General features: G+C 45.4%; 1 protein-coding gene across 3 annotated transcripts in view; it reads left to right on the top strand.

Moving 5' to 3' along the window:
* Nucleotides 1-11,254, top strand: part of Gcm1 (glial cells missing transcription factor 1) — a 26,495-nt gene extending 15,241 nt beyond the window's left edge. For all 3 annotated transcript variants that reach the window (XM_010630814.1, XM_010630813.2, XM_010630815.2), the window contains exons 3-6: nucleotides 4,621-4,873; nucleotides 5,669-5,781; nucleotides 6,937-7,065; nucleotides 8,839-11,254. In XM_010630814.1, the coding sequence (XP_010629116.1) occupies nucleotides 4,621-4,873; nucleotides 5,669-5,781; nucleotides 6,937-7,065; nucleotides 8,839-9,588 (1,245 nt within the window). In that variant the 3' untranslated portion in view covers nucleotides 9,589-11,254. The remainder of the gene's footprint in view (nucleotides 1-4,620; nucleotides 4,874-5,668; nucleotides 5,782-6,936; nucleotides 7,066-8,838) is intronic.
* The last annotated feature ends 1,159 nt before the right edge of the window (nucleotides 11,255-12,413 follow it).

Below are 12,413 nucleotides of genomic sequence, written 5' to 3' on the forward strand. Positions count from 1 at the left end.
AAAAAAAAAAGCAAGGCAGGATTAGTCTAAGGAGTCATTCCTGAGCTGACACAAAAGCATTTTAAGTAAAAATTTTTTCCTTGATGACACTTGTTCAATTTCCAAGTGGCCCAGAAGAGTGCAATTCCTGAATATTTTCATGCAGATCAAAAGGCTGGCTGAAGCTTTTTTCTGCTTTCCATAAGTAGCATCTGTCTTTCCCATGCTTCGATTTGCTTGAGGTGTCTGTTTACTGTCCCTGTTATATTTGACAATACTTATGTAGGGAATGAATAAGTGAGTCCTGTAATTAAAGAAGACCTTACAGATAATTGCTTTACACGAGTGTAAACTACATTACAAATGAAAATCAATTTTAATATAATACCAATGTCGATTTTTTTTTATACTTGCAGAATTTGATTTGAAATGATTAGTTTTAATTAATTTATTTCTTTTTGGTACCGGGGATCGAACTCAGGACCTTGCCCTTGCGAGGCAGGCGGTGGAACCACTGAGCTAAATCCCTGGCCCTATTGATTAGTTTTATTTAGTCGTAATCTCACATTCTTAGGACACTGTATTAAACTTCAAGTGGCCAGGTTACAGCACAGGAAAGAAACTGAAGAGTACATTATGACCACATAGCACTGCAAAGGTTTCAAGTAAGTTAGAGGATTAAATCCCCTACTTACCAATTATACACAGTTGTCCTAGAAATATGATTTAAACTCTCAGCAATGTTAACCATGAGATTATAAAATATAAATCAGATTCTCACGTTGGGGACCTTAGGAGTACATATTCTCTTTCAATTATACACTTCTTAACCAAGAAGAAAAACAAAAAGTTACTCATGAAAAGTTAGAAATTAAAATAAACAAAGGACCTAAAAGGAAGAAACTATTTTATAGGGAATCACTAAACAAGATTAAGAAATGATTGTTCTTTCTTTTTAAATTTTACCTCTCGGACTTTCAGACTGCTGTCATCCCCTTGACCCTTGGGGTCTTTTACATTACTGGGATCTGGATTTTCTCTTAATTTCTTGTAGAAAGATATGACAGATCCCACTGACCATGAGGTCAAAGACTGGGTGTAAATCCCATAGCTAGGAGACCAGTTTAATGGGATCACATTTACCCCTAGCAGTTTTCTCAGTCCGTCCTCTGTCACACTCAGTACTGCCGTCCTCATAGCACCAGGGCAGCCTGTGGACAGACAGACATTGGAGGCCATTTCTTCCTCAGCAGGTGCGGAGCCTGTGCTGTAGCTGACACCCTCACCCGCAGATTCCTCTCCTCCTGCCACATGCGAGTTAGGGCCCTGACCAGCCTGATGGGCTACTCACCTTTAAATCTTAAAAATATTCAAAGTAAGACAGACTCAGTCCGATATTGCACGTTGTCTCTTGTATGTGGAATCAAAAAAGGAAAAAAGAAAGAGATGATAGGGAAGTAGAAGAGAGATTATTAGAGAAAAGAAGGGTAATGGGAGAAGTGGAGAGGGGGAAGGGAATGCAAGGGAAAGGGGACTAACGGGGTGAAATATTAAAATACATTAAATGTATGTGCAAATCAACCAAAATGAAACCCATGTTTGTATAACTAATAAGTACTCGTTATAACTACTACGCAATTAAAAAACTGAAAAACTCCAGCTTTTCTCCAAGTTCTGCTTGCTCCCTTGTCCCTGCTATCCTCATAACTGTGTATCGTACGGTGCACGCCTATTACCCCAGCAATCAGGAAGCTGAGGCAGGAGGATCACTGTGAGTTTGAGGCAGCCTGGGCTACAGAGTGAGACCCTGTCTCAAAAGGCCAAAAACAAAACAACAAACAACTCGCCCTGTCACATTGGAATAATACAAGTAATTCAAATCTCCCAGATTTTTATAATCCAAATTATTATAAGGACACATTGTAATGTTTTAGATAGGATTTTTGTCATTTCTAAAGATGAAATTGGGGCCAGGGATTTAGCTCAGCGGTTCCAGCGCCTGCCTCAAAAGCACAAGGACCAGTGTTCGATCCCCAGTACCCCCCCAAAAAAAATTTAAATCCTCTGTGATGCTTTTTATGGCATTTCTGTGAGAGGAAGTGAGGGAACATTAGTGAGAAGAAAGAAGGAAGAAAAAAGAAGGTCGGTGGAGAAGGCAGGAGGGGGTTTGTCCGGGCAACTTCTCATCTAAGCCACAGTTGCCAGGGGATGGGGAAGAGAAAGAAGGGCCTGTCAGTAAAAGATGCATTGGCAGGAACTCCTCTTAAAATCTTTCCTCCCTTCCAATATACTCTCTCATCATTCCTGCCACTTAACTGAAGCAGTTCTGGAAATCCTCTTTCGTGTCTTTGTGATGTGTGATTAAAAAAGTAACAATAGGGTGGTGCTGCTGAGTGGGAACCACGAGAAAGGCAGCTCGTAAAGACACGATGCTGTATCCTCATCCGCCCATTCGCTGGAGTCAGCACTGTGAATCTTCCAGCTCTCCACAAAGTCAAAATGACCGCGAAAGGTTGATGTCTTGAATCAGTGCAGGACCTCAAGGCAGCCACAACTGCACACCTACAGACACTCAGGGAAGACGGCTTCCAGGGCTGCCGCCGACAGTGGCAGGAGTGATGGGTTACACGTGTTTGAAGCAAGGGTGAGTGGTATCGAGGGGGATTAATGGCAGTGTTCCTTTTATTGTGAAGCATCTTTAAAATTTAAACACTCACTATGTATTTTGATCATCCTTTGTCTACACCTGCCCCTTTCTCTCCTTGGGCAACTTTGTATTCTTTGGCATATTCTAAACCCAAAGTCTAACTCGGTAAATGCCCATTCACCTTGAGGTTAATATTTATGTTTTTCCTTCTAGAGTTTCTTGTCTTTCTTTTCTCTTATTCTGTACCATGCTTTCTTGTTGGGGAAACAAAGGAGAGGCTCCCTTCTGGACCTTCTCGAATCTTCTAGTCTGACCTCCTAGACTCTTCGGCATGAAAAGTGTCCATACATCATTCCAGCCTCCTGAAAGCCACAGGGATGGGCACAGTGTAACACTGACTACTGAGACCATTTGCTGATGCTGATGTTCTTTCTAAGGACTAGACAGGCTCTATCAAATATGGCATCTGTCAGTGGCTTGGGAACATGAACCACACCACCTATGACTGACATTTACTTAGAGCCCACAGAACACTGAGTGTTGTGTAAAGAGTCCATTATCCACCACTCTCGAAGTAGGTGAGTCATGTTATCCTCGTTTTACAGATAAACACAAGGCACAGAAGACAAAATAAGTTTTTGCCATTGCTGTCAGAACTATGTCCCTGACCTTTTCATTATTTCATTCTGGCCAAAAGCACAAGAAAAAAGTGAGCTATCATAACTAATGTTAAGTGTGTGGGCCAGTAGGGTTACTATATGCATGTCAGTGTGCAACCAATCTCTAGAACTCTGTTACCTTGCAAAACTGAAGCTCTGCCCATTGAACAACTCCCCTCACCATTGACTTTTGTAGGAGAGTTTAGGGAGACATCCATGGGCAGAGAGTAATGCCAGTCCTGGCAAGAACACAGAAGCTCTTACTGAGTCCTCTGCCACATTTGATGCATGTGAATATGGAAAGAGAGAAAAAGGAAGAAGCTCTATATAGGAGAGAATGTGGCTCTTGGGACCGTCCTTCCTTCCTTCCTTCCTTCCTTCTTTCCTTCCTTCCTTCCTTCCTTCCTTCCTTCCTTCCGGGCAGAGAGTAATGCCAGTCCTGGCAAGAACACAGAAGCTCTTACTGAGTCCTCTGCCACATTTGATGCATGTGAATATGGAAAGAGAGAAAAAGGAAGAAGCTCTATATAGGAGAGAATGTGGCTCTTGGGACCGTCCTTCCTTCCTTCCTTCCTTCCTTCTTTCCTTCCTTCCTTCCTTCCTTCCTTCCTTCCTTCCTCTTCATTCCTTCCTTCCTTCCTTCCTTCCTTCCTTCCCTCCATCCCACCCTCCTTTCCTCTTTCCTTCCTTTGTACTAGAGATCAAACCTCAGGACTTTGTGCTTGCAAGGCAGGCAGCAGAACCACTGAGCTAAATCCCTGGCCCATCTTGGGACCTTTGTGAACCATGGCTCTCCAGTCTCCCCACTGCTTATCCCTGATGACTTTGCATAAACTCTCTGGGCTCACACTAAAGTGTTACCTTACTGTCCTGCTGTAGTTTTCCAGTTATTGTGTAAGAGCACAGTGATATTTCTTCACCTTCATTTCTCTTACTGAGAAATGGTCATTACTTTTATCACCGAAGACCAGAGAAACCTCAATCAGATAGAACTAAGAAGGATTCAATTCCAGTTCCTTCTGGTCTAGTGACCGAATGCTTTTTGTTTTTGTGGTACGTGGGATTGAACTCAGGTCCTTGTGCTTGCAAGGAAGGCGGCGGAACCACTGAGCTAAGTCCCCAGCCCATAGTGACTGAATGCTTGACAGGCATGGCATTGCTTTGAGTTGTGCTTTGAGACCCTACCATCACCATTAAATTTAGGTACAGCTTTGCCAAAGGCTTCCTGCGCAGCTTTCCACGATCAGAATACCCTTCACCTCTGCTGACCCTGCAGTCGTGGACAGTTGCGTTTTCTGACTCAGACTGTACAAGTGATCTTTCTGCTTCTGTCAGAACGTGAAGAAGACCGACTGGTTCCAGGAGTGGCCAGATTCCTACGTGAAGCACATCTACAGCTCGGAGGACAGGAGTGCACAGCGCCACCTGAGCAGCTGGGCCATGCGCAACACCAACAACCACAACTCACGCATCCTCAAGAAGTCCTGCCTGGGTGTGGTGGTCTGCGGTCGCGACTGCTCCACCAAGGACGGGCGCAAGATCTACCTGCGGCCCGCCATCTGCGACAAAGCCCGACAGAAGCAGCAGCGTGAGTGTGGCATGGGGGACCGGCCCTGCCCAGATGGGGACTTTGTCCTGACACATCCCAGGGCCCATGGAAGCCTCACCCTGACCAGTGATGGGCAGGGCTGTCCAGACATTGAACAGCTGAGGGAGCCACTGAGCCCCTGCCCTGAACACAGCGCCACCTGCGGACTGGTGTGAATGCGTGGGTGGTCCATATAGATGTAGGAGAAAGTAGTTTATCAATTCGTTATTTGCAGCCACAGTGGTGGGCTAAGTGTGAAGTTAGACTCAGTTTTAGGTTCTTATTGAAATGGCTGTTCTTTCCTTTTATTTTACCGTACTCACCAGCCTGTGAAATATACACCCAGTGTTCCCTGGGCCCTAAGCCCACTCCGAACCTCGTTACTCCACGATCTGTCCTAGTTCTCTGCAAAACTTGCTGTCAATTCAGGACTTGTTATAATTCATTTGCACCTTCTTGAAAATTCAGTGCTGGTTCTCTCTTATATGGGCTTTGCCCCTCAACTCTTAATTCTAATTGTAAAATAAAAATAAGTTTTTCCTCTCTCCGAAGAGTTTAAATCCCAGACGATGAGGAGGGAGAGGTTCTCTGCTCAGAAGAGCGCCTCTTTGCCCTGTGAGGCACCCACTTTGCTCCGCAGCTGCCATCGGCGTGAGAGCAGAGGGGCGCACGTCGGGCACCCCTACATCGGGGATGGGGGGACCGGGAGGGGCTGCCGTCACCCCTCCTGGTCCTCCCGGGGTCGGGGCTGAGCCCGGAGGGCGGCTGCGTGCTCACTCTGCTGCTCCCCCGCAGGGAAATGCTGTCCCAACTGCAGCGGGCCCCTGAAGCTCGTTCCCTGCCGAGGACACGGCGGCTTCCCAGTCACCAATTTCTGGAGGCACGACGGACGCTTCATATTTTTCCAGGTTGGATTTTAGTTACTGACCGCATTCTGCTTCTCTTTACCTTGAAAAGTGTTCACCGAGCTCCCTACAGAGCAGTATCGCCTGAAGCTGGAGGGACCCAGGGGATCGGGACCCTGCTCCCACCCCGAGGCCACCCCACCCCCTGCGCCCCGGGGCACAGATATCTGTGGCCTGGGAAGGCACCGCGACTCCCTGCACAGTGCTATCACCCCCGCTGGAACGCCAGCTCCGAGCTGTCTTCTCCTCCTTGCCAGAACTTCAGATGGAACACGGGGCCTTCACACTGGGCTACAGCCTTAGCCATTTACATTTTTTTAGGTTTTTGTTTTGTTTTGTTTTACTTGTTTGGCAGTACTGGGGATTGAACCCAAGGTCCCACCCCCAGGCCTTTATAAAATAAAATTTGACACAGACCCTTGTTGAGCCGGAGTTGCCCAGGCCCGGCTCCCTTGCAATTCTCCTGCCTCTGCCTCCAAGTGCTGGGAGGGCCCCACGCCCACCTTGGCTCTGACTTTGCTGCTGGGAGCCAGAAGAGTTGAGTTGCATTCATCCTAAAGCTCCCATTACAATATGTGAGAAGTACAAGTGCGGGGAGTGGTGAACGCAGCAGTGAAGGAGGAACTCTCTGATGTCAGGCCGCCTGGGTTTGAGTCACTGCAGTACTGCAAACCAGCTCTCCAAAACAAGGGAAAAGAAAAAAAGGCCTAATTGGGAGCGTTTGCCAGTTTCTGTGCTGTAACTATTTCTGCCACCACTGTTTTTTTTAAGTAATCCGCTCACTAAACTCCTGAGTGTTTCATAGTCAGCTCTCAGACCCTCACTTACTCAGGAAGGTGACCCAGGTGGCCTCTGTTTCCTGTCCCATAAACTGGGTGATAGTAATAGTACGCACCTCAAAGGGTGCTCGCTGAAGCCAACGTGCGGGCTTACTAATGTCCTGCACTTGCTACCGGAAGCAGGACAGACGAAAGGGTCCTGGGACAGGCAGGCTGCAGGCAGGACAGGGGTGGCTTGGGACAGGCGCCAAAGGTTTCTCCAGCCTTGTTACTCCCTGCGACTGCCGAAGCACCCAGTCACGCGGCGGCACAAAGAAGCAAGCACAAGGCCAACCCACTTACTCACTTCGCCTCCTGTTTCATCCTCATCTCCTTCCAGTCAAAGGGACAGCATGATCATCCGAGGCCAGAGACCAAGTTAGAAGCGGAGGCAAGGAGAGCAGTAAAGAAAGCACATACAGCATCCCCCTCTGTCTCCTTAAAGCGGAAGGGGAGCCCGGAGACCAAGGTAATCTGTCCCCACGTGTGCTCCAAATGGGTGACTCGCCACTCTTGTGGGGGAGCAGTAGTCCACCCAGGTCCTTTAGCAACAGGTGAAAGCCAAAACCCAGGTATTACCAAGCTCATCCCCAGAGCATCCGCCAAAGACTGACTTACTCTTCGTTTTCGCCATCTTTGTAGCATGCTCTTGAGCACAAACTCTGTATAACTATGGAATCATCTTCCCTAATGCAGTTAAAAAAGAGAAACCTGAATTAGTACCCAACCTGTTTGGCACTCGACATTTTTTAAAACATTTTTTTTTGGTACTGGGGATTGAACTCGGAACTTTGCACTTGCGAGGCAGGCAGCGGCACGACTGAGCTAAATCCCCGGCCCCTGCACTCTACATTTGGATTCTAACAGAACCAAAATTAATTGAAATGCTCTATACAAACTATTAGCCTCATGATCTTTTCTCCAACAAAATTTCTATATAGCCCCAAAACAAACTGCTTCCTTCATTTATGGACCAGGGCGAAATAAACACTTCTGAGAAAGGTGGTCACAGCAGAGTTGTTCTTGCTCCTACAGACTGTGTGATGCCAGTTGCCTCGTGGGCATCAGATCCAGGCTGTTGGTTTTCCTGCTTAACAGTGATGGTGGTTCCTATACCTGAAAGATCTACCTTTCTTTTCAGAACAGAGATAGAGCTAGTCCATTTCTTGATGCTTTAAATGTACCTTACAGAATTACAACTTGAGTCTGTTGTAAGGAAATGCAAACCTTCAAACTCAAATGCCTGGTCCTCTTATCCTTAGTCTTGCCTGTAGGACAAGTGAAGAGCATTTCTTCCACTACTCAGTCACAGCCCTTTCTCTTCCCCTAAAACCATCTCTTATTAGCTGATAATTTTACATAAATACTAGCATAACATAATTCTCAACCAGATTATTATCCTATGATTAACTGGAGATCAGCATTTCCTCCATTTACAGAAATACAGTGGCTCCTCAGTCTGTGAATGCTTTTGTTTGTCATTTGGTTTGTAAACAGAAGTTTGGCAAATTTTATGTTCTTGTTGTTTGTGTTCTTTCTGTATTGAGTGACAAACATGACCATGGCCATCTTTGCTGCACAAACACAAACGTGGCCATCTTTTCTAAAATTGTAGCACAAATTAAGCTCGTGAAACAAGGGACCACATTGGTCATCCCATGTTCTAGATGGCCTGCTTATAATTCGACAGACGTCCCATAAGTTCAGAGAAAATTCCCTTAAGAAGAAAAAAACACCCCTGATTTTTTCAGACTCCAACCAATATTTTAAAAAATGGAAAAGTCAAGGGAAGGAATGAGAGCTGGGAAGAGAAGGAGGGAAGAGACAAAGGGAGGGAGGGAAAGCAATGGAAAGAAAGGACCAATATCCCTGAGATTTGTACTATTGTATAAATCTTTGAGGCTGTAGTTTTGTTTTTTCTGAAGCACCCCTTCAGAATTTTTCGGAAAGGAGTTAGGACATCAGATTTATATCTGTGGGTGAAACGTCTTACACACCCTTGTGCTGGAAACTGCAGCTCTCACTGCTGAGAGAACTTTGCGAGGTGATGGAAATGGCCTTCACTTCTGCCAAAGCCTGTGTGCCTGTGGCAAAGCAGCTGTGTGTCAGGGTTTGAAGTATGCAAGGAATGAGGAAAGTCCGACGAGGCACTTACTTGGGTAGTACAGAATAACCCGTGGGTGCCTGTGGTTGTGCAGATTTGCTTAACTTATTAACGTGGGCATTTCACTTTCCTTTCCAGGCTCCTCCAAGCAAAAGGCCAAATCAGGGAAGTTTACCTTTAACTTGGTCATTCCAGGAAGGTGTCCACTTGCCCGGTAGTCACAGTGGACATTTAATAGCTAATGCTCCCCAGCAGAACCCACTGAATGATTGCTTACCCTTCTCTAAGAGCTATGGGCCAGGGGGACCCATAGATACTACGGATCTGATGAGTCTGCCATCCACGTTGGACTCCACTAAGCTCTATGAAAAATGCAAGCTGTCTGACGGTCGAATTCACAGCAGTGGAGACCTTTTTCAGCCTTCAGCCCCTGGAGTCTACTCAGATTATGACGATCTGCAAACATGGAGTAAAAACTCTGCTCTGGGGAGAAATTCTCTTAATGATAGCTGCTGCCCCAGTTATCCTTTTCCTCTGACCAACTGGCCCTGTGACTTCTTTCCTTCCCAGAACTCTTTGGAACCTTTGCCCCAGCAGATTCCTTTGGAGCCACCTGCACCCAAGGCCAGTTGCCACCCTTTGTGGCCAAATCCAGGGGGTGATGTTTACGAGGAGAAAATACCTGTGGATTTCAACAGCTACGTGCCTTCTCTCTCATACCCTGCACCTCAGGAGGACCCCTTCCTGCTCACCTATACCTCTCATCCTCACCAGCAATACTCACTGCCAGGCAAGAGTGGCCGATGGGATTTTGACGAAGAAATGACATGCATGAGTTTGGATCACTGCAACAGTGAAATGCTTCTAAATCTCTGTCCTTTGAGATGACTGATGACTGAGATCTTCCATAGGCCACCCTGTACACTGAAAAAAAGCTACTTTTGGAAATGGCTAGAAGAATTTCTCATTTTTAAGATATGACTGCAGGTAAATGGGACTCAACAAGCAATAAACAAGACTTCTTTGTTCCTGCAAGAAATCTTTTTGCCTCCTAGTACTCATCCTCGGCCAGGAACGGACATTCAACTGATGTACTGTGTCAAATGCCCCCTGGTTTCCCTCCACATCATTCTGGGCCTTTGGCATCTCAGTGAATTATCCTTTGGGTTTTCATTGTTGCTAACACATATCAAATGGACAAAGATGGGAAAAGTCTACCTTCTTAGGATCTCATATGTGCCTCCTTGGGAACTGAAAATGAAGGATCAGACTCTCTTAGTTACTTTCTTGTCACTGAAAGAAACACAATACCCAACACCCACAACTTAAGGGAAGAGAAGTTTGCTTTGGCTGACATTTCAATCTGTGGACTGCTCTAAGGCAGAAACAGCATGACAGCATGAAAGAGGGCCGTGGAGGAGGAGAAGCTTCTCATGTCATGATGGTGGAGAAGCAGAGAAAATCATGGGAAGAGCTGGGATGAGTACACTCCTCTAAGTCATGCCCACTGTGACCACCTCTTCTGAGCAGACTGTGTCTCTTAATAGCAAGTCAGCTATAAAGCCCCCATAATCCAGTCACCTCCCAAAAGCCTCCCTCATGATAGCATGAGCTTCTTGGAAAGCAAACTCACAGCTGTGAACCCCTGTAAATATCAAAAAGAAGTCAAATACTTCCAGCATACAAGGCATAGTGTAAATATTCCCATTCTAAAGAGAAGGAACGAGAGGACAGAAACCAATGGGACCAGAGCAAGATTGAAACTCAGCAAAGCAAGCATTAAATCCTGTAGCTCCAAGTCCAAGTTGTGGCAATGGGATGTGAACTCCGAAGGGCTTGAGTGATGCCATTCCTAAGTTGGTGGTTGTAACTCTCACTGCTTCTCTGTTGAGCTGGCTTTGCTTAGTCCTCACAGCTGTCCTTAGCAGACGTGCCACACTCCTGGCTTCTCCAAACTTCTGGGGCTCCTCTGCACCTTTGGCTTCACACTCACAGCTTCACACACTCCCCTCTCAGGGGCCCCCTGCCTGGGCTCCCAGGCCTTCTGCTGAAGTCTGGGTGGAAGCCTTCCTGACTTCATAATTCTTGCATTTTTCATGGCTGTAAAAACCAAGACCACAGGGACAATGCCAAGGCCTGCTGCCAGCTGGAACAGTAGCCAGGCCCCTTGAATTACGGTTGTATAGGTCTCTGAGTGCCTGGGTGACCGAACAGTATGAGCCATTTCCCAGGAATCTGATCCTTAGGCAGCCATTCTGGAGCACTGTGCCCTGGGACATTCTTCTCAAAGCAGTCTTTTACTTTGTCAATTTTAAGCCTGCAGTGGATAGGGCCTTGCCTGTTCCTCACATGCTCTCTACTGATCTTATCGTCCTGCTGTAAAGTACTTGGCTTATCTTTTTGTTTTTTAATTAGAACATGTTTGTAGTACATGCAGTTTACAGTTATCTTGGGGAATAGGTACATGTTCATAATATAACTTGCTTATGTTTTTAATCCCTTTCCCCTTCTCCTTTCCCTCCCTCCCTCACTCCTCTTCTAGTCCCCTCTCCCCATTTTCATTTTTGTTGATATTATTAATCTTAGCTCATGTTTATGGTATATAAATGTTTACATTCATGAAGTAACTAGGTTCCTCTACATGGCATGCCTTTATTCTACTTATTTCCCCTTCCCTCCTTCCTTAGCCCTTGCCTTTAGTCTCTTGAGCCCCTACCATTTACAAGAAATCCATCTCTTTGTCCCTTTCTATCCATCCTTTATTATTCTTTTTGTTTGTACTTTGCCTTACTCAAATGAGAGATACATACAGTATTTAAGCTTGTGTGTCTGGTTTATTTCACTCAATATTATACTTTCAAGGTGCATCCATTTTCCATCAAGCATCTCAAATTTGTCCTTTATATATGAGCAGTATTTTATTATATATACAGATACCACATTTTTTAATTCATTCATATCCATATCTATATGTATACCCATATTTTGAGGGTATACAGGCTCCTTCCAGGATTTAGCTATTATGACTTGTGTTGCTATAAACATCGGTATGCTGTATCTCTGTAGTATATGTTAAGCTCTTTGGGGAACTGGCTTCTTTATAATGCTAATCTCAGCAACCAAACTCACCTCCATCTTGAAGGAAATTTTCTTTGGCAAAATTGAAAAGTTTTAAGTGGGCTTTTTGCTCCTAGGATAAACTAAAAGTAGTAGGCAGGATCCATGCTACAGCCACAACATTGGTCTGCTTTGAAGCTTCCTCTACAGATTAACCAATCCACCATCCTTAATCTTAGCCTCCTACAAAGTCTCAAGAAATGAGCAAAATGTAGACAAGCTTTTTGCCATAGTATAACTTACACAGTCTAGAGTCCAGCTGCCAATGGATTCGTTATTCACAACAGAAACCTTCTGAACCTGATCATTAGTTTGTCTTTTCATCAGCATTCTGGTCTCTGAGCTAACACTAGAATCTCCCATAAAACTTGACTTACTGCATTTTAGGGTGCTTCTCCAGCCAGCATCTCCAAACTTTTCTAAAGCCCTCCTTCAAACATGTTCCAAAGGATTTTGAACCACATGGTCAGGCAGTGTCACAGTAATGACCCCTCCTGGTACAAACTGTGTCTTGGTTACTTTCTTCTTGCTGAAACAAAATATCCAACACCCATAACTTGAGGTAGGTGGCTCATGTTTCAGTCCATAGTCAATTG

This window comes from Fukomys damarensis, unplaced genomic scaffold, assembly GCF_012274545.1.
Source record: "Fukomys damarensis isolate Sample0158 unplaced genomic scaffold, DMR_v1.0_HiC HiC_scaffold_14, whole genome shotgun sequence".
NCBI lineage: Eukaryota > Metazoa > Chordata > Mammalia > Rodentia > Bathyergidae > Fukomys > Fukomys damarensis.